Source organism: Mustela putorius, unplaced genomic scaffold (genome assembly GCF_011764305.1).
Source record: "Mustela putorius furo isolate JIRA1106 unplaced genomic scaffold, ASM1176430v1.1 tig00000580_pilon_pilon_pilon, whole genome shotgun sequence".
Lineage (NCBI taxonomy): Eukaryota > Metazoa > Chordata > Mammalia > Carnivora > Mustelidae > Mustela > Mustela putorius.
The window spans coordinates 15,267,850-15,289,345 of NW_025421423.1; the positions used below are offsets into that span (position 1 = coordinate 15,267,850).

General features: G+C 36.6%; 1 protein-coding gene and 1 long non-coding RNA gene across 10 annotated transcripts in view; one reads left to right on the top strand and one right to left on the bottom strand.

Moving 5' to 3' along the window:
* Positions 1-21,496, bottom strand: part of PTBP3 (polypyrimidine tract binding protein 3) — a 116,680-nt gene that overhangs the window by 13,454 nt on the left and 81,730 nt on the right. For all 9 annotated transcript variants that reach the window (XM_045081712.1, XM_045081711.1, XM_045081710.1 and 6 more), the window contains one exon: positions 2,635-2,712. In XM_045081712.1, the coding sequence (XP_044937647.1) occupies positions 2,635-2,712 (78 nt within the window). The remainder of the gene's footprint in view (positions 1-2,634; positions 2,713-21,496) is intronic.
* On the top strand, positions 236-21,496 carry LOC123392486. The gene is made up of 3 exons (XR_006607213.1): positions 236-311; positions 3,346-3,471; positions 21,429-21,496. It is a non-coding gene; the product is annotated as an uncharacterized LOC123392486 (long non-coding RNA).

Sequence of the window (21,496 nt, forward strand, 5' to 3'; positions counted from 1 at the left end):
TATTGGTTATCTGGGGAATTATAACACTGAATATATCTTAAGTAAATAAATGAAGATGAAAGCAAAAATATAGAAGAAAATGTGTCAAATCTACCATAAGGATATCAAAGGCCAGTTTCCTGCCCTACAGAGTTAGTCTAGGAGTCAAGTTCCTTATTCTTTGACATCATCATACTCTGTATTATTTGTAACACAATGTTTTGTAGTGCAACAGAATTCACTAGTCTTAAAGACACAAGGCTTCTGGAGGGTATATCAACTGCAAGTATTCCTTTTCTTGAAACAGATACATTCTAGCACATCCCTATAAGGTAGATGTAGTTTTTCATTTGGTTTCTACCATAAAATCAGATAAATATGTATGCATATATATTTTTTTAATATTCTGTTTATTCATTTGAGAGAGAGAGACAGAGAACAAGCAGGGGGATAAGGCAGAGGGAAAGGGAGAAGCAGACTTCCTATAATACTGGAATACTGACACTACACATTATGCTTAAAATAACACACTTTTCAGAAGTGTCCCACTTCTGACACTTTTTCAGAAGGTCCCACTATTTGTGTTCTCAGCTTAACTAAGGTAAAATCTCTAGCTTATGTAAAATGAAATAGTTCCTTAATGATATTTATTGATTCTTTAAGTTCAAAATTCCTTATTATAGAGTCTGACCACTTTGCCACAAATCACATAATTAAGCTGCAACATAGTTTACTTTCAGACTACTCCGCTTGACGATCTAATAAGGTTATTACTATCATTATCCTGCTGAGCTTTAAAACTCTACAGACCACTTTCTCAGGCTGGATACTTTTCCATGAAATCTTTATTCAGTGGTCTTTCACATGGCCTCTTCCCATATCCCTCCAATCCAACTCTGCAACTTCTGAACAACTTCTGTAATTTATTCTATATCACCAACAGTACAATTTGGCTACACCAAGTGTGTAGTGTGTATCTATCCCCCTACTAAAGCTTAAGTCTCAGCAACTCAGGAGTCCCCTTTATGCCATTTTTCCTCCTTCTTAATGTCTATAGTGATTTACACATAGTGTGTGAAAAAGAACAATCTAAAATGAAGGAAACCTTGTATCACTACTTCCAAATGTTTATCAATTAAACTTTGGGGAGCTTCAAATAAATAAAAATAATGTATAATGCCTCCGTTTTAATGGAATAGGTAGACTATTCATTTAATTAGATATATATTAAGATGACTTAAAACCACCAAAAACATAAAACTTAAACGTCAACCTTATTACTCTTTCCCTTTTAGTCACATGTCATCCTCTCCATCAGAGAGTACTTAAAATTCCCAAAACTGGAGGGACAGAAATGTAAAGATTAGTAGAGAAAGGATCTATGTTGCAATTTAAAACAGAGTTATACTCATTAATCAGTTGGAAACTGGAAATGTAATATGTACAACCAGGATTAACACTGTATCACTTTTAATCAGCAACCTCAGGGTTTTCTTTAGGCACTGGAGACAAAACCATAAAGTAATTTTTATTCTTTCCCTTAAGTTATGATCAAATTCATTTCACTTACTATTTGGAAGAGTGAGAAGTCATTATCAAAATATTAACCAGCTGCTATCTCTTAATTATCTCTATTAGCTAAAAACTATATATCCCCTAATACAAGCAGCATGTGTACTCTCTATGGTAATCCTCTGAAACCATCAGTGACATATTTTTTTTTTTTAATTTTTTATTTTTTATAAACATATATTTTTATCCCCTGGGGTACAGGTCTGTGAATCACCAGGCTTACACACTTCACAGCACTCACCAAATCACATACCCTCCCCAATGTCCATAATCCCACCCCCTTCTCCCAACCATCAGTGACATAAAAAAGGATTTACAAATATGCAGTATAGTAAATATTTATTAATTTGCATAATTACTGAGGTACCTAGGTGGCTCAGGCTATTGGGTGTTTGCCTTTGGCTCAGGTCATGGTCTCAGGTTCTTGGGATTGAGCCCTGCATTGTGCTCCCTGCTCAGTGTGGAGTCTGCTTCTCCCTCTGCCCCTTACCCCAATCATGCTCTTTCTCTCTCTCCTCCTCTCTCAAATAAATGAATAAAATCTTTTACAAAAATAACTGAAGTGTTTACTGACTGCATAGAATGTACTGAAAGCCATCAAAGGCATTAAGAACACAAATTAAGTAAGACACAGGTCTGTCCAACGTGCAACTGATAAGCTTATCAGCAAAGACATAAGCAGTTTATACATTTTATACAGGAATCTAAAGGGCAAATGTAAGGTTACTTAGTACAGTCAACCTATCATAATCTGTACCAATAATATAAATGATACAGAACATACACTGGAACCTGAGGGGCTGGAAATGGAACCACAGGGAATTATTCATAAGGACAAGGAAGCTGAGCATCATACGATGTGGGACTCAATCCCAGGACTCTGGGATCATGACCCCAACCAAAGGCAGACGCTTAACCTACTGAGCCACCCAGGAATCCCTACGATGAGCCACTTCTATGGTTGATATACATAACGCTTTTATTGTAAATCCTTCGAATATGGTGCTATTTTTCATCTTGATAAGTTCCTAGAACATACAGATGATGACAAAACCATTTCAAATTCAACTTTAAAAAAATCACCTGTAGCTTGATGAAATCCAATGGCTGGGGCAAATCCAGCAGCCCCTGCATAGGGTGAAGAAATTATACCTGGTGCACCTAGTGGGGAAGAGAAGCTAAAGTAAATAATTCTACCTCTATAAATATGGTTATCAAAGCAATATAAAAAAACACCTCATGATGGTATATTATTCACAAAGAGATACTGTTAAGATTTGTTCAACAGGTGCTTCTTAATGTATATGTAAAGAGCCTCTGCCCCTTTAGAGGCTAACCCCTTTCAGCTGCGTCCGAGGTTCACGAGTCCAGCTTTGCTGTTTAGTTTTGTGTTACTGGTTATTTCATTTTCATTTTTTAAGTTTTGTTACTGAGGTTGAGATTTATACCCTTATTGAGAGCACAGTTTCTCTGTCAAAAATGTCAAATATTTACTAAAATGTACTGTACCTAGAGAGTACTGTTTTGGTGAAAATATGAAATAAAAATCCCTGTTTAGGAAAGGTTTACAAACAAAAAAATATAAATTATTGGAGATTTATATACTGAGGATCTAGTGGTTTAAACACAAAATACTGTAAGTGGTCTAAGAAGGGATCACAGAGGATCCACTGTGATTGTTTGAAGGTTTCTCAGGAGATAAAACCTGAGCTGGACATGATGTAATTGAAAAGCACAGTGCTCAGTATATCCCAGATGCCAAACAAATGCTGATATTCTTCCGTTTTCTTTCAGAAGCCTGGTGACTATGCACCAGCAACAGAAACAGGAGTTAGTTCCAATGGGAGGAATCAATACTAGTAGGAAACAATTTGGTTTTGGACATGTCAAGATTGAGGTGATGGCAAGACACAAGTGGAAGTAAGGCAAATTCAGAAATTAACTAGTGTTAAGACATCTTAAATCATCTATGTAGAAACAAATGTGAAAACCACATGAATGAGAATTCCACTAAAAATGACAGAGGATGGGGTGCCTGGGGGTGGCTCCACGGGTTAAGGGTCTGACTCGTGATTTCAGCTCAGGTCAAAATCTCAGGGGTCCTGAGATCCAGCCCCACATGCTGGATGGAGCCTCTCTGGCCCTCTCCTTCTCCTGCTCCTCCCTACTTCCCCCTTCCTGCTTGAGCATTCACCCTAAGAAACACATACATACAAGAGAAGACAAAAAAAATGGAGAGTTAAAAATAGAACCTGGGAGTAATAGTACACTTAAGTGGTAGAGGAAGGAAGAATACTCTAAGAAAAAAGAGAACAGACTTAGAAAAAACAGAACAGTGAATTATAATTTCTCAGATCTAGAGGAACAGCGTTTAAGTGGGTAGGGGCTCAATAAAAGTCAAAGAGAATGAGAAATGTAATAAGAAATTTTAGAACAACAGTGAGAAGTCAGATTTTAAGAGTCAAAGGGAATGTTGCTTTTCTCTTTTTAATGAGAGGGTGATGAGCATTTTATGGAAAGAAATACGTAGGCTATATTCTCCAGAGGAGCTAAAAGCTCAAAAAGTTTATTCTCTTCATTAAAAAGAGTTAACAGAATTCCTTAAATATGCAGTTATGATTTATTAAAATAATTAAAGAAAATGTATAGTCATTAAGAGACTTCAGGGATAGAGCAAGCAAGGAAAACTGACAATGAATGAAAATAGAAAAAAGGAGGTAGGGGAGCCTGGGTGGCTCAGTGGGTTAAGCCTCTGCCTTCGGCTCAGGTCATGATCCCAGAGTCCTGGGATTGAGCCCCCCATAGGGCTCTCTGCTCAGCAGGGAGCCTGCTTCCCTTCCCCTCTCTCTGCCTACTTGTGATCTCTGTCTGTCAAATAAATAAACAAAATCTTAAAAAAAAAAATGAGGTAAGTGACAGAAGAAGTGATGAAATAGGAAGAGAAACATCACATTTACTGAAAGCACACTGAATCAAACATTCTTCTATTGCTGAGGAAGCACTGAACAAAGCAGACAAGAATCTGTCCTTGATAAACTTACATTCAAGTACGTTTTCAAGATCACAGATAAAATGATTCATTTTTTAAAACAGAAATAACTATATTTAAGGCATAAAGGAAGACTTCACAAAGAAGCTTCAATATGGATATGAGTAATTACAAAAATTTACGCCAGGAAGTTAAACATGAGAGATACAGCAGACTATATTACTGTTGACAAGTATTTACTTGTCCCTTCCGTGATATACTCTGGCTAGTACTGTGACTTAAATACCACACTTGTTTTTAAGAGAAAGAGAGAGGGAGAGAGAATCCTAAGCAGGTTCCACCTGTAGCATAGAGCTGATAAGGAGCTTGATCTCACCACCCTGAGATCATGACCTAAGTTGAAATCAAGAGCTGGATGTCTAACCAACGGAGCCACCCAGGCACCTGCAGTACCACATATTTTTATGCAATTCCCACTGCACTTAAAATCATGTGAGTACACAGATATGACATATACCACCCTCTCTACACAGAAGCTTCGAGAGGCACTATGGATTTACACCAGCTCTCCTATTTCTTACTCTCTGCCACAAGAATGTCACTTCTCAAATGCGGTGACACTTTTGGCCTGAGCTCTGGATACACGTGAAAGGCTGTTGCAAGAATGGATTCACAGCTGCATAAATGTCAGCAGCGTGAAGAAATACATGTTAATTGCTATAAACCACTGAGATGTGCAGGGGGTGAGGAGGTTTTTGGGTTTTTTTTTTGTTTTTAGATTTTATTTATTCATTTGACGGGGGCGGGGGGCCGGGGGCAGGCAGAGGGAGAAGCAGCTCTCTGTGGAGCAGAGAGCTGATACAGGTCTTGATCCCAGGACTCTGGATCATGACTTGAACCAAAGGTAGACGATAACCAACTAAGCTACCCAGGCGCCCCAAGGAGGTATTTTTAAAACACAAAAAAACTAGTAACAGATGGCTATGGGGGGATTGTGAGGTTGTGGGGCACAAGACTAGTGGTAGATTTTAGAGAAGAAAGGGAAAAAAATTTTTTTTAAATAAGGAAAGATTTTGAGGGAAGTATCACAGAATGCTAAACAGCAATGAAAAAAATTGTCAAACAATTAACAGGGATAAATTTTAAGTAATTTCTTCCAAGTAAAATATTAATAAGAACATTTGTTAAAACCTGACAAAAGTGGGGCACCTGGGTGGCTCAGTGGGTTAAAGCCTCTGCCTTTGGCTCAGGTCATGATCCCAGGGTCTTGGGATCGAGCCCTGCATCAGGCTCTCTGCTCAGCAGAGAGCCTGCTTTTCTTCCTCTGTCTGCCTACCTTTCTGCCTACTTGTGATCTCTGTCTGTCAAATAAATAAATAAATCTTTTTTTTAAAGATTTTATTTATTTATTTGACAGACAGAGATCATAAGTAGGCAGAGAGGCAGGGAGAGAAAAAGGAGGAAGCAGGCTCCCTGCTAAGCCGAGAGCCTGATGCGGGGCTAGATCCCAGGATCCTGGGATCATGACCTGAGCCAAAGGCAGAGGTTTTAACCCACTGAGCCACCCAGGTGCCCCTAAATAAATAAATCTTTAAAAACAAAAAAAAAAAAACCTGACAGAAGTATCATTGACAGTTTCCATTAATATATACTCCTCCAGTAGACACAGAAGCATTTTAGCAAAGTAACCTTCAGAGACAATGAATTAGTATCTTTATGAAAATATTATATAAACCTTTATAAAAACTCAAGATTTGAATGACCAAAAATAGATATTTTACATTTGGAAAATGTACCACCACAACAGGAATTAAGGCAATAAAAATTGTGAATATTTTTACCAATGAAATCAGTTTATCAGTAATATTCGTAACAGCAAAGCTCTAAAGAAAAAAGCTTAATGTCCAAATTGGAGAATGATTAAATGACTCATGAGTCACTTTCTAACCTATACAGCCATTTAAAATATTATGAAGAGTGTGTACTACAAAAAAAAAAAAAAAAAAGGCACAACCACAGTGTTTTTAGAAAATGTGAATACAGTGGCAGATCAAATAATATAGACTATCCTTTTTTTTTCAATTTATTTATTTTCAGAAAAACAGAATTCATTATTTTTTCACCACACCCAGTGCTCCATGCAATCCGTGCCCTCTATAATACCCACCACCTGGTACCCCAACCTCCCAAGCCCCCGCCACTTCAAACCCCTCAGATTGTTTTTCAGAGTCCATAGTCTCTTATGATTCACCTCCCCTTCCAATTTACCCCAACTCCCTTCTCCTCTCAATATAGACTATCCTTAATGCAGAAAATGCCCAATGAACGAGTGAAAAGATCTTTAAAAAATCTAACAGCTGACAAAATGATAAAGAATAACTGGGTCAGGGGGTGTGAGGGAGGGAAGGCTGGGTGATGGACACTGGGGAGGGTATGTGCTATGGTGAGTGCTGTGAATTGTATAAGACTAATGAATCACAGATCTGTACCCCTGAAACAAATAATATATGTTAATTAAAAAAATAATTGAAAAAAAAAAAAAAAAGGAATAACCAGGTAAAAAAACCTAATCCCCAAAAACAGAGCTTTGGTTTTGTCAGCCTCAAAGGGTAGTAGACAAGATGCAAATTCAAGGATTGGCTCAAGGAAGGAAGTCAATAGGCCATGTTTATGGCATTAATCTAAAAGTGTATGCCTAAATAACCTACCCATCTCACCCTCAGAGAAGACTGTAAGAAAAGGTGGCTTTGTGTCTAGCAAAGAAGGAACAAAAAAATTTCTGAAAAGTTCTAACCAAATGCAAGCTCTGCCAACTTGCAGCTCAAATTCATATTTCTTAGGAATCCAAAATAAAAAATAAAGTTGTGGATTTAGACTGAAATGGTCTAAATCTGCATTTGGTCCCAAATGCAGAGCCTGTAGTGTTTCAGACAAATTCTCTCTGGAGGAGTATACCACAATCCCAAGCCTCAAAGAACTCATGTAATTAATTCTCTAAGTAAAATGAATACAAGAAAGAAAGAGAGGGAGACAGGAGAGGGGAGGGGAGGGGAGGGAAGGAGAGGAGACGAAAGGAAAGAAGAGGGATGGAGGGAAGGAGGGAAGAAAAAAAATCTAATAGAGACATAAATGCTATAATTTTAGACATAAGAATTATTGGATGAGGGGCGCCTGGGTGGCTCAGTTGAGCTTAGGTCATGATCCTGGAGTCCCAGGATCCAGTCCCACATCAGGCTTCCTGCTCAGCAAGAGGTCTGCTTCTCCCTCTGACTTTCCCCCTCTTACGCTCACTCATTCTCGTTCTCTCTCTCAAATAAATAAAATCTTTTAAAAAAATGAATTATCAGATGAAGAGATGAAGATTTTAAATAGTACACTTGAAGAAATAAAAGATATGCCAAAAAATATCTGAAGGGCAGGAGACACTTTAAAAAAAGGACAAAATAAAATTTCTAGAAATGAAAAACACAATTATTTTCTTTTTTTTTTTTTTTTTTTAAAGATTTTATTTATTTATTTGACAGAGAGAAACCCCAAGTAGGCAGAGAGGCAGGCAGAGAGAGAGGAGGAAGCAGGCCCCCTGCTGAGCAGAGAGCCCGATGCGGGACTTGATCCCAGGACTCTGAGATCATGACCTGAGCCAAAGGCAGCGGCTTAACCCACTGAGCCACCCAGGCGCCCACAATTATTTTCTTTTTTTAAAGATTTTATTTATTTATTTGACAGAGAGAGATCACAAGTAGGCAGAGAGGCAGGCAGAGAGAGAGAGGAGGAAGCAGGCTCCCCGCTGAGCAGAGAGCCCGATGCGGGACTCGATCCCAGGACCCTGGGATCATGACCCGAGCTGAAGGCAGCAGCTTAACCCACTGAGCCACCCAGGCACCCCTGAAAAACACAATTATTAAACTCTAAATTACTGGACAAATTTAACAACAGATTAGATTAAATTAGCAATAGCTTAGAGACCATTTGTAAAATCAAAGTTAGGCCCTAAGGAATTATCCAGAATGGAGCGTAGAGAAATAAAGAAACAGAAAATATGAAAAAAACCCTGAGACACTCAAAATACAGTTAAGACAGTATAACAGGTCAAATCAAAGCTCTACAAAGTAAGAAAAGAAACAGTGAGAAGGGAAAATATATGAAAAGATAATTTCTAGAACCAATAAAAGGCAACAATCCATCAAATCAAGAAGCCCAAGAAAGCTCCAATCAGAGTAAATAAATCCTTAGACATATCACACTGAAACTACAAGACATCAAAGATGAAGAAAATATCTGAAGAATAAACGGAGAGAAAAAAGCAGCAGTTTGGTTGATACAGCTGACTTTCTAAGAGCAAAAATGAAAACCAAACATCATCAAATGATTTAATACACTGACTGAAAAGAACAATAAATATACCTAGATATATATTTCATATCTAGAAATATCTAGAACTCTGTGGTACGAAAACTATCTTAAAGCTGACAGCAGGGGTGCCTGGCTGCGTCACTCAGGACAGCATGTGATTCTTGATCTCAGGGTCATGAGTTTGAACCCCACATTGGGTGTAGAGGTTACTAAAAAATAAATAAGCTTAAAAAAATAAAAGTAAAGGGGCACCTGGGTGGCTCAGTGGGTTAAGCTTCTGCCTTCAGCTCAGGTCATGATCTCAGGGTCCTGGGATCGATCCCCACATCAGGCTCTCTGCTCAGCAGGGAGCCTGCTTCCCCCACCCTCTGCCTGCCTCTCTGCCTACCTGTGATCTTTCTCTCTGTCAAATAAATAAATAAAATCTTTAAAATAAATTGACAACAAAATACATTTTTGAACAAATGAAAACTTCAAATATGCTACCATGGACTTCCCTAATGAATACTAAAGGATATCCTTTAGGTAGAAGGTAAGTGAACCCAGATGGCATATCTGAGTTGTAAGAAGGAATAAAAAGTCTACAGTCATGTATGGCTTGATCTAAGTGAATATTTATCACATAAAACAATACTAATAATTGTCAGATTAAAATAAAAAATTTTAAAACATAACAAATATCACGAGTTAGGAGAAGGTAAGAGAAGATAAAAGGAGTTAAAGTGCCCTAAAATTTTTATATTATGTAAGGAAAAGGGACAGTATCAGTTAACTTTAGATTTTAATAAAATAAGTATGAAAGTTAAAATTCTTAGATGAGGGGTATCTGGATGGCTCAGTAGGCTGAGCATCTGGCTTCTGCTCAGAGCATGATCTCAGGGTTCTGGGATCAAGCCCTACATTGGCTGTTGGCTCAGGAGGGAGTCTGCTTCGTCCTCTCCCTCCCCCTGCTCATTCTCTCTCTTTCTCTCAAATAATTAAGTAAAATCTTTAAAAAAAAAAAAATCCTAGGTGAAAATACAAAACAGTATCAAACTTCAAAAACAGCAGGAAAAACAGAGTAATAAACATTAACAAATATTTTTTAAGATAGATGTATTTTAATAAGAGAGAGAGACCGTATAAGTGGGATTGGAGGGAGAGAGAGAGAGAGAGAAAAGCAGACTCTCCACTGAGTGCAGAGCTTGATCCACGATCATGACCTGAGTGGAAACCAAGGGTCGGATGCTTAGCTGACTGAGCCACGTAGGTGCCCCTATTTTGGGTCAGGCACGAACATAAGCAAATGAAAGACAAAACAACTTACCATGCTGAAGCATAATTCTAGCGATGAAAAAAAATACAGTAAATAAGTTAACTTTAGGTAAGAAGATGACAAATACTATAGAAAGTAAAACAGGAAGAATCAGGAGTACTGAGGGAGGGCTGGTCGGGGCAGGTTAAAGAAGGCAGCAAGAAGGGGTGCCTGGGTGGCTCACTGGGTTAAAGCCTCTGCCTTCAGCTCAGGTCATGATTCCAGGGTCCTGGGATCAAGCCCCACATTGGGCTCTTTGCTCAGCAGGGAGCCTGCTTCCCCCCCCCTCTTTGTCTGCCTGCATCTCTGCCTACTTGTGATCTTTAAAAAAAAAAAAAAAAAAAAAAAGAAGGCAGTAAGAAAATAGAGGGTATCTGAGAGAAAAGTACTCCAGGCAGAGGGAAATACCCACTGGGTAATAGAAACATACCTAACATGTTTTGTAATCTGGAGGGATGTCAGTTGGGTAAGCAGAAAGAGCAAGGGGGTGGGCATCAAAAAAGATATTCAAAAAGTAAAGTTGGAGTGGATGATAGAGGGCCTTGTAATCCAACGTAAGGATGTGAGCATTTACTCTGAAGCAAACAGGAAATTGTAGACGGCTCTCAGTCAGCGTTAGACTGAGTGGTAAGACTTAGTTACCTAATTTAGACCCAAATAAACTGTATATACATAAAAGTTGTTCTGTGAAGTTTTGACATATATATTTTTAAAATTATATTTAAATTCAATTTAGTTAATATAGGCTATATTATTAGTTTCAGGGGTAGAATTTAGTGATTCATCAGTTGCATAGAACACCCAGCACTCATTACATCACGTGCCCTCCGTAATGCCCATTACCCAATTACACCACCTCCCCAACCTTCTCCCTGCCCTAGAAACCCTCAGTTTGTTTCCCATAGTTAAGAGTCTCTTATGGTTTGTCTCCCTCTTTTTTAATCTTATTTTTCCCCTTCCCTAAGTTCATCTGTTTTGTTTCTTATAATTTTTAAAGATTTATCTATCTGAGAGAGTGAGTGAGTCAGCACAAAAGCAGGGTGTAGGACAGAGGGAAAGGGAAAAGCAAACGGGGCTTGATCCTAGGACCCTGAGATCATGGCCTGAATTGAAGGCAGATGCTTAATGACTATGCCACCAGACCTCTGGCTCAGGTCATGATCGTAGGGTCATGGGATTGAGCCCCACATCGGGCTCCCAACTCAGCCTGGGAAGCATGCTTCTCCCTCTTCCACTCCCCCTGCTTGTGTTCCCTCTCTTGCTGTCTCTGTAAAAATAATAAACTGCCCAACTCTATTCCAAAGTGTCATACCTAAATTTTACATTGCCACCAACACTGTATGCCACTGAAAAATGGTCCAAATTCTTGGTACAGTAAACTTTATAAAATTTAGATATTCTAATGCGCATGCAGTACTATATTACAGTGATTTTATTTTCCACTTCCCTGATGACTAGAGCTGTTGAGCATCTTTTCATGTGCTTGTTTCCCTTCATATACCATCTTTCATAAAGTATCTCTTCAAATCTGTGCACTTTTTGTTTATTATTATTGAGCTATAAGTGGTCTTCATATAACTTGATATAACTAATTTGTCTGATGTATGTGTTGCAAGGGTTTTTCTTCGAGTCTATAGCCTGCCTTTGATTTTCTTATCTTTCAAGCACTGAAACGTTTAAGTTTCTATTTTAATTCCAGTTAGTTAACATACAGTATAATAGTCCTTTCAGTTAATAATTAAGCAGACACCTAACCGGCTGAACCACCCAGGTGCCCCTACTGCAGATTTTTCTTTTTTAAAGACTTATTTATTTACTTAATTGAGAGAGAGAGAGTTGGTGTGTGTGTGTGGGTGCGCATGCGAGCACAAGGGGGAGGGGCAGAGGATCCCAAGCATGCTTTATGCTGAGCAAGGAGCCCAATATGGGGCTTGATCTCATAACCCAGAGATCATGGCCTGAGCTGAAGTCAAGAGTCGGACACTTAACCAGCTGAGCTACCCAGGTACCCTAGCATTTCACTGAGGATTTTTGCATCCAGGTTCATCAGGGATACTGGCATGCAGATCTCTTTTTAAATAGTGTCTTTATCTGGTTTTGGTATCGGAATGATATTGGCCTCACAGAATGAATATAGGTTTTCCTTCCTCTTTTATTTTTTTGGAATAGTTTGAGAAAAACAGGTATTCACTGTTCTTTAAATGTATGATAGAAACTACCTGTGAAGCCGTCTGGTCTTGGACTTTTGTTTGTTGCAAGCGTTTTGATTACTGACTGTTCAAATTTTCTATTTATTCCTGTTTCCGTTTTGATAGTTTATGTTTCTAGGAATTTATCTATTTCATCTAGGTTGTCCAATTTGTTGGCATATAGTTTTTCATAATATTCTTTTATAATTGTTTGTCTTTCTTTGGTGTTCATTATTTATCTCATTTGTGACTTTATTTGAGTCCTTCCTCTTTTTTTCTTGACAAGTTTGCCTAGAGGTTTATCAATTTTACTGATTTTTTTCAAAGAACCAGCTCCTGGTTTCACTGATCTGTTCTGCTGTTTTGTTTTTACTGTTTTTAGTTTCTAGATCACTTATTTCTGCCTTCATCTTTATTATTTCCTTCCTTCTGCTGGTTTTAAGGTTTTGTTTGTTGCTCTTTTCTAGCTCCTTTAGCTATAAGGTTAAGTTGCTTATGTGAAAATTTTCTTGCTTCCTCAGACAAGTCTGTATTAATTCCCTCTTAGAACTACTTTGACTGTATCCCAGAGGTTTTGGACTGTTGTGTTTTCATTATCAGTTGTTTCCACGTACTTTTAAAATTTCTTTTATTTCCTGGTTGACCCATTCATTGTTTACTAGCATGTTTTTTTAACTTCCATGTATTTATGATCATTCCAGATTTTTTCTTGTGGTTGACTTCTTGTTTCACAGCACTGTGATCAGAAAAGATGCAAGGTATGATCTTCTTGAATTTGTTGGTTTGTTTTGTAGGCTAATATGTGGTCTATCCTGGAGAACGTTCCATGTACACTCAAAAAGAATGTGTTCTGCTATTTCAGGATGGAATATTCTGAATATATCTGTTAAACTGATTTGTTCCAGCGTGTCCTACAAACCCACTGTTTCTTTACTCTCTGTTTAGATAATCTATTGGTGTAAGTAAGTTTCCTACTATTACAGCATTCCTATTGATTAGTTCCTTTATGTTTATTAGCTATTTTATATATTTGGGTCCCTCTATATTGGGTGCATAAATATTTATAATTTTTTTTATCTTCTTGTTGGACTGTCCCCTTTTTGTCCTTTTTTATCTGTTACAATCTTTATTTCAAAGTCTATTTTGTATGATTTTAGTATTGCTACTCTAGCTTTCTTTTGACATCCATTTACATGACAGATGTTTCTCCATCCCTTTACTTCAATCTGCAGGTGTCCTTAGGTATGAAATGAGTCTCCTGGAGGCAGTGTATAGACAGGTCTGGGTTGGTTTTTTTGTTTTTTTTTTTTAGTATTTTAAAAAAGATTTTATTTATTCATGAGAGACAGAGAGAGAGGCAGAGGGAGAAGCAGCCTCCCCACTCAACAGAGAGCCCAATGTGGGACTTGATCCCAGGACTCTGGGATCATGATCTGAGCTGAAGGCGCAATGCTTAACCATCTGAGCCACCCAGGCACCCTAGATGGCTCTTGTTTTTTAAATCTATTCTGTCAACCTATATGTTGTGACCAGAGCATTTACTCCATTTATACATTCAAAAAGTAATTTTTTTTTAAAGATTTTATTTATTTATTTGACAGACAGAGATCACAAGTAGGCAGAGAGGCAGGCAGAGAGAGAGGAGGAAGCAGGCTCCCTGTTGAGCAGAAAGCCCTATGTGGGGCTCGATCCCAGGATCCTGGGATCATGACCTGAGCCAAAGGCAGAGGCTTTAACCCACTGAGCCACCCAGGTGCCCCCCAAAAGTAATTATTGATAGATGTGTTTATTGTCACTTTATTACTTGCTTTGTGGCCATTTCTGAAGATTTTCTCTGATCTTTTGCCTTTCACTTCTCATCTTTTCCTGATTTTCTTTAGTGATATATTTGATTTCTTTTTATTTTTTTAAGATTTTATTTATTCATTTGACACAGAGAGAGAGATCACAACTAAGCAGAGAGAGAAGGGGGAAGTAGGCTCCCCGCTGAGCAGAGAGCCCCATGCGGGGCCCAATCCCAGGACCCCGAGATCATGACCCGAGCCAAAGGCAGAGGCTCAACCCACTGAGCCACTCAGGTGCCCATGGATTTCTTTCTCTTTATACTTTGGACTGTTTATTAGTGGTTTTTGATCTATTGCTACCATTAGATTTGTAAAAGATCTCTCCTGCATAGCAGTATATGTTAAGTTGACGGTTGTTCAAGTTTGAACCCATTCTTTCCTCCTCTCCTCATGTTTTAGATATATCTTATTATATTACATCCTTTTATGTGTGTGATGTCCTTGACTTTTTATAGAAATATTCATATTTTCTGCTTTTGTGTTTCCTACCTTTATACTGTCATTTTCAGTCTTTCCTTTCCACCCAAAGAGTCCTCTTTAATATTTCTTGCAGAACTGGTTTAGTGGTCATGAACTCCTTTCATTTTTGTTTGTCTGGGAAACTCTATATCTCCTTCTATTCTGAATTATAGCTTTGCTAGGGAGAGTATTCTTTGCTTCTGGTTTTTCCCATTCAGTACTTTGAATATATCATAAACAGTAAAACTTTTAATGTTTGATATACAATACATAAATGATTTCCTTTTTTTGATTGGTGCTTTTTATGTTCTAAGAAACCTTTGTCTATCCCAAGTTACAAAGATTTTTTCCTATTTTTTCTTGTAGAAGTTGTACAGGTTTAAAATCTTACATTATAGGTCTAAAGATCCACTTCAAGTAAATTTGTCAGTATAGTACAAGATACAGAAAAGATGTTTACTTTTTCCAATATGAGTATCTACCTGTGCAAAAACTTGCTGGAAGATCTTCTTTCCCTATGGAATTTTACATTTTGAAAAATCAACAAATTAGATACGTATGGGTCTATTTCTACACTCTGTATTTAGTGCCATTAATGTAAATCTATATTATCTATCCTTTTTACACCACCAAACTAGCTAGATTTCTGCAGCTTTATATTAAGTCTTGCATTTAAAAAAATTATTTAAAATTACTTTGACTATTCTCAATAGCTTCTTTTTCCATTTCTATATAAATTTTAGAAGTTCAGTGCATCTTTTTAAAGTAGGGAAAAAGAAAATAAGGGCTTACAAAAAGAAATAAGGAATGCGATTTTATCAAGTTGCTAAATATAAAATCAAGAAACAACAAGGCTGAATTTCTATATTAGCAACAGTGAAATAACAACGATCACTGAAACTTGCACTGCATTTATTCCAGGAACCACGCTAAACTCTTTATGTACATTAGCACATTTAATATTTATCACAAGCCTACCAGTTGAGTACTATTATTATGTTCATTTCACATATGAAGAAACAAAAGTGGAGAGCAGTTAAGCAATTTGCCCAAAGTCACAGAGATTATAAATAGTAGGTCTAGAATTAGAATCTAAAAAGGATGATTCTGAGGAATAAATCAAACAAAGCATGGAAACATTTATGGAGAAGAGTCACCAAATTCTCTGGAAAGACATTAATGAACATTCAAAAAAAATGGAGGTATGTACAGTATTCAAAGACTGGAGGACTCTGCTATAAAGATGTCAATTATCTTCTAGGTAATTTATAATGTCAATGTAATCCAATGGAAACCTCAATAGCTTTTTTTAAATTTTTGAGGACCTGACAAGCTCATCCTAAAATTCATAAGTAAGATGATCAAGTATTGCTAAGATACTCTTAAAGAATATGGTGAAGAGATTTACTCTATCAGATATTAAGCCCTGTGAGATGACAAAAGGAAAGACTAATAAACAGACCCATGAACAAGGCCAAGGAAACTACTGAAGCAAATATTCAGCTGAAATTAATTGGTATGTGTTAACAAGTCTGAAGCCACTTTTTGTATATTATAGGATTGAGCAAATAAGTAAACATGGTGAGACTAAAACACTGGGTATCTCCTTCTTGAATTAGGGAGGTAACAGTATGAAAAGATGCTAGTTTGGAACTAAAGGTATTAGTTAAAATTTGTGGGTTTTCAAACACATGGAGACATACATTTATGAAGCATACACAGAGAAATGTATTTATGAAGTATATACACACATATCCCAGTAATGTTCATTCAAAATGCCTAGAACCACGATGCTCCTATTACCAATGAGCATAGCTAATGCCTGGATATTGATTTCAAAATACCATTTCCCACTAAAAGGAACTGGGACTCATTGAAGTAGCCAACTGCAGCACTAAGACAGGGAAGGTAAAGAAGATCTAAACTATCTTTAGCCAGAAAGTCAGGAAGTGTTCAAATGATGATAGGGATATGTCAAAGGGCCACCAAAGCCAGCGTGAAAGGGAAAGTTGAACACAAAATGAAAAATAATAGTACAAACCTGTAGAATAAAATAAGAATCTCTAAGACCATACTGACATGAAAAAAACAAATAAGTACTAAAGCCATACAGACCTAATGCACAGTATAATGAATACAGACATCATAATTATACTATAATTATGTGACATCACCAATCATTACAATATATAAATCTATCAAAGTAATCTGTTACACACCTTAAATTCACACAATATTATGTATCAAATTAATTCATAATGAAAGAAGGAAGAAAGGAAGGGAGGGAGGGAGAAAGGAAGATGTGAAAAGAAAAAAAAATCCTTTGTAATAAAATACCAGGTAATAATTGTCAAAGGAAGGACAGAATTAACAAATCTCCCATAAGGCAGCCAACACAGTAACAAAAAACTTTTGCAATGGATGATAAAATTATTGAGTGAAAAGAGATGAAGAAGTCTATTTATATAGTCTCAATGATTCACTCTACAAATTAATTACAAAGAAAAACAGTAATTTTACTAGGAAGAAACTTGGCAAAAACCACCTTAATAAGTGATCAAAGTTAGTATCACCAGGAACTGGATAAACTGACATGTGTCTCCTGATTTAATCAACTGACAAGAAGGTAACACTGTTTCAAACAGACATTCATATTGAGAGACAATCTATGAAATACCCAACTTGAAATTGTCACAAATGCAAAGATCACCGAGGACAAAAAATGAGGAAAAGTTCCAAATTAACGGACTCTAAAGAGACATGCCAAATAAATTAGCCTGGTACTGGTTTAGATCTCTACCAGAAAAAAATTCTCTTATAAAGAACATTACTTCTGTAATAGGTGAAATTTTTAAAAGGTCTATGGATTAGAGAATCCATATTCTCTAATTTTTGTATTGTATGAATGTCAATTTCCTGATTTTGATTAACTAACTCTTTCTTGTTTCGGTAACAACATCCTCGTTCGTAGCAAGTACACACTGAGTTTTCATAAAGAGGCATATCGCCTGCAACCTACTCCAGTATTAAGAGGAAAAAGAAAAAACAACTACCCACCCCCTCAAAGTAATCAGAGAAATGATGAAGTAAATGTGAAATGATGTGAACTAGGGAGTCTGGATAATTCTGGTTATAAGGGAATTCTTTGTACTATTCTTGCAACTTAAATTATTTCAAAACAGAACTACTAAAATACTATAAACTTTAGAATATGAGTATATATCTTTATGATGTCAGGGTAACAAAGGATTTCTTTTTCTTTTCTTCTTTTTTTTGGAGATATATATATATATATTTTTTTTTTTTAAGATTTTGCTTATTTGAGAGAGAAAGAGAGCACTAGAGAGAGAGAGGGAGCGCGCGCACAAGCAGGGGGAGCAGCAGGTAGACGGAGAAGCAGGGAGCCCGACATGGGGCTTGATCCCAGGACCTGGGATCACAACCTAAGCCGAAGGCAGACCGCTTAACCAAGCCATCCAGTCACCTCAGGATATACATTTCTTTTTTTCCAGCATTTTACTGATACGGAAACTGGGATACACAGAGGTTCCACAACTTGCTCAAAGTCACACAGTTAGTTAAAGGATGAAGTTACAGTTCACTAATATGCTTCTACTGGACAATGAAAATAATGACAAAGAAAAAAAAGTTGGTTTTAGTCACTGATTCTTCATTCAGTCTTGAGTTGAGTTCATTAATTCAGTTCCAAACACAGTTTTTAAGGCTACTAAAAGCAGGCCTATGTCCTTTGGGGGGGAAAAAACACATTTTTTTTTTCAGGTCACCTGCAAAAGTGGGTTCCTTGATAATATGTAACAGCTTCCCAATCTCTATCAAGCCGTGGTACTAGACTCTGGATTCTAAACTGAAGAATACACTTTCCTTGGCTTTGTAGCTCAATGGCCTATGCTAACAGCTAATGATTTTGTTTAATGGATAGACCTTTCTCTGAATTCAGCAGTAATTTGGCATATTAGATAACAGGCAGGTGTCTATCTATCCTTTTATAACCTTTCTTGGTCCTAACATATTAACTTCAATTTTTAAAAAAATTTATTTTTTTAAATTAACATGTAATGTATTATGGGGTTTAGAGGTAGAGATCAGTGATTTATCAGTCTTATATAACACTCAGCGCTCATTATAGCACATGTCCTCCTTAATGGCCATCAGCCAGTTACCCCATCCCCATCCCCCAGCAACCCTCAGTTTCCTATAATCAAGAGTTCCTTATGGTTGGTAACAAAGGATTTCTTAAATAAGACATAAAAAACACAACTATAAAGAACATGGCAAATAAATCTCACTAAATAAAAATGCCATGACAAACCAATAAGCCAAAAATGGAAGAAACTATTTGTAACACATAAAACCAACAAAGGACTAGTAGGTATGATATATATTAAAAAATTCCCACAAAAACAAAACAAGAAAAAAACAAGGAGCCAAACACACACACACACACACACATACATGGCAACAAAGTTAAAGAGTAAGGGACAATGGCCAATAAATAAAAATACATTCAACCTCAAGGGTGATCAGGAAAATCTCAAAGCAGCATTGTCCATAATAGCCTCAAGCTAAAACAACCCAAACGTCTATCAACAGAGGAATGGATAAACAAACGGCAGTATATTCATACAATGGGTATCTATACACTTGACAATACTGAGAATGAATAAGCAATAGCCACATATATACATATATAAATATGGATGAATCACAAGTCACAAAAGAAGACGAAGAGCATGATACCATTTACATAAAATTCTAAATAAAGGATGAAAAATGTTTAAATTAGCACTTAGGGCTGCATAATGCATGGTAAGAAAAACACACACTAGGGGAAAAGCAGAAAAGCAAAAGAATGATTACCATCAAATTTGAGACTGATCATCTTGGGGCAGGAAGGGAGAGAACATAATCAATGAGAGGGCTACAAAGAATGTTTCTTCAGGCTGTATAAATATATTATTTCTTAGCCTGGGTGATAACTACATGGGTGTTAAGAAATATATTTGCATATTTTAGAAGCTCTTCTAATGGTATAATGTAAGTCACTAAAAACAGAGTAATTATGACTTAACCTAGGAACTCTAAAGAACCTTAAAAAAAAAAAAAAAAAACCAGAAAGTGAAGTAGGAAACGCTCAGGAGACTGGTACTGCAGAAGCCAAGAGGAAAAAAACAAGGGAACAGTGAACTGCATCAAATATTAGTGAGAAGCAGAGTAAACGTTCACATAATACTTAAAAAAAAAAAGTTATTCTCTGTTGATGAATTAGTTATCTTAAGATGGAGACATTACTTTGCATTGAGATTTATTGGAACAATGAAAAAAGATGTTAATATTCTGATATTGTATATTCAGAAACCAAAATTCTTGATCATATTTTTAAAATGTCTTCCTCCCACAATGTCGGACATTAATTACATCAACAGTATATACTCAATTACTAGAATAAGTGCAATTCTGCATTTGATAGCCAAGTTTTGGTAAACTTTAATTACAGCCCCAATTATGTATTGCTGAAACTGTGATTACAAAGACCCCTGGGCTCTACCAAACTGGATATGCTGAGTAGAGGCTAGTAACCAATATTATAACACAAAAATCTGGTTAGACCAAAACAAAAATTTTAACAATGTAGGAACATGAACTACAATTCACTTGGCTTTTCCAGTTATAAATAACAAAAAGCTTTTACTTGGAAATAAAGTTACAAACTACTTTCCAGAAAATGCTGGACACTTGGCTAATGATTCATTTTTCTCACCTGTAAAATAAAGATGGACTAAATACGACTTAAGGGCTCAATAAGCAGTATTTCATGGTGTCATCTGAGAAAGGGAAACCAATCACAATGGGAAATAAAATTTAATACTGATCTAGATAATAAACCACACTTCTGAGGGCAGCAAAACCAGAAAGTATCATACATTAACCTAATGATATAAATGGGCCATTCACTGCTTCTTCCTATTTTGTTTTAAAACTATAAATCTATTGATAACTAATTTTAAATAAGGATAAAAAGCTCTTCAAAGCAGTATTTGCAGAGACAATTCAGAAGGCTGTATTTTTATTAATGAAAAAAATGCAACTTCACACAAATTAAAGGTAAAAACAGGAGTTCTGATATTTAAAAAACCAAACAAAATAAGATAAATTCTCTTCTCAAAGAAGAGGATTTCTATGGGATTACGCCATTTACATAAAGGGCATTAATTTAGGCCCTTGTTTTATTTTTTTATTTTTTATTTTTTTAAAGATTTTATTTATTTATTTGACAGAGAGAAATCACAAGTAGATGGAGAGGCAGGCAGAGAGAGAGATAGGGAAGCAGGCTCCCTGCTGAGCAGAGAGCCCGATGCGGGACTCGATCCCAGGACCCTGAGATCATGACCTGAGCCGAAGGCAGCGGCTTAACCCACTGAGCCACCCAGGCGCCCATAGGCCCTTGTTTTAAAATACTACTACTTCAAAAGAGAGAAGCATTTCTTTCAAGAACACTTATATCAATATTCTATGGCTATAAATCAACACATTCAAAGCCATGTTAATATGTAACACTATTAATTTGAAGGAAGTGGTTGTATGGCTTATAAAAGAATGTGTAAGATTAATGTTAGAAAATAAGTTTTTAACTCAATTTTAGATAATCCATTTGTTTTGCCAACTAACAGAATCTACTAAGATTTAATCAATGAACACATTTTATTCCAAGATTTTTTTCTTTCCTTTAGAAATCCTGAGAGAATCCAAGAAGAAAAAGGGTGATACACATGGATTAATAAATAAACTTATAATTTCA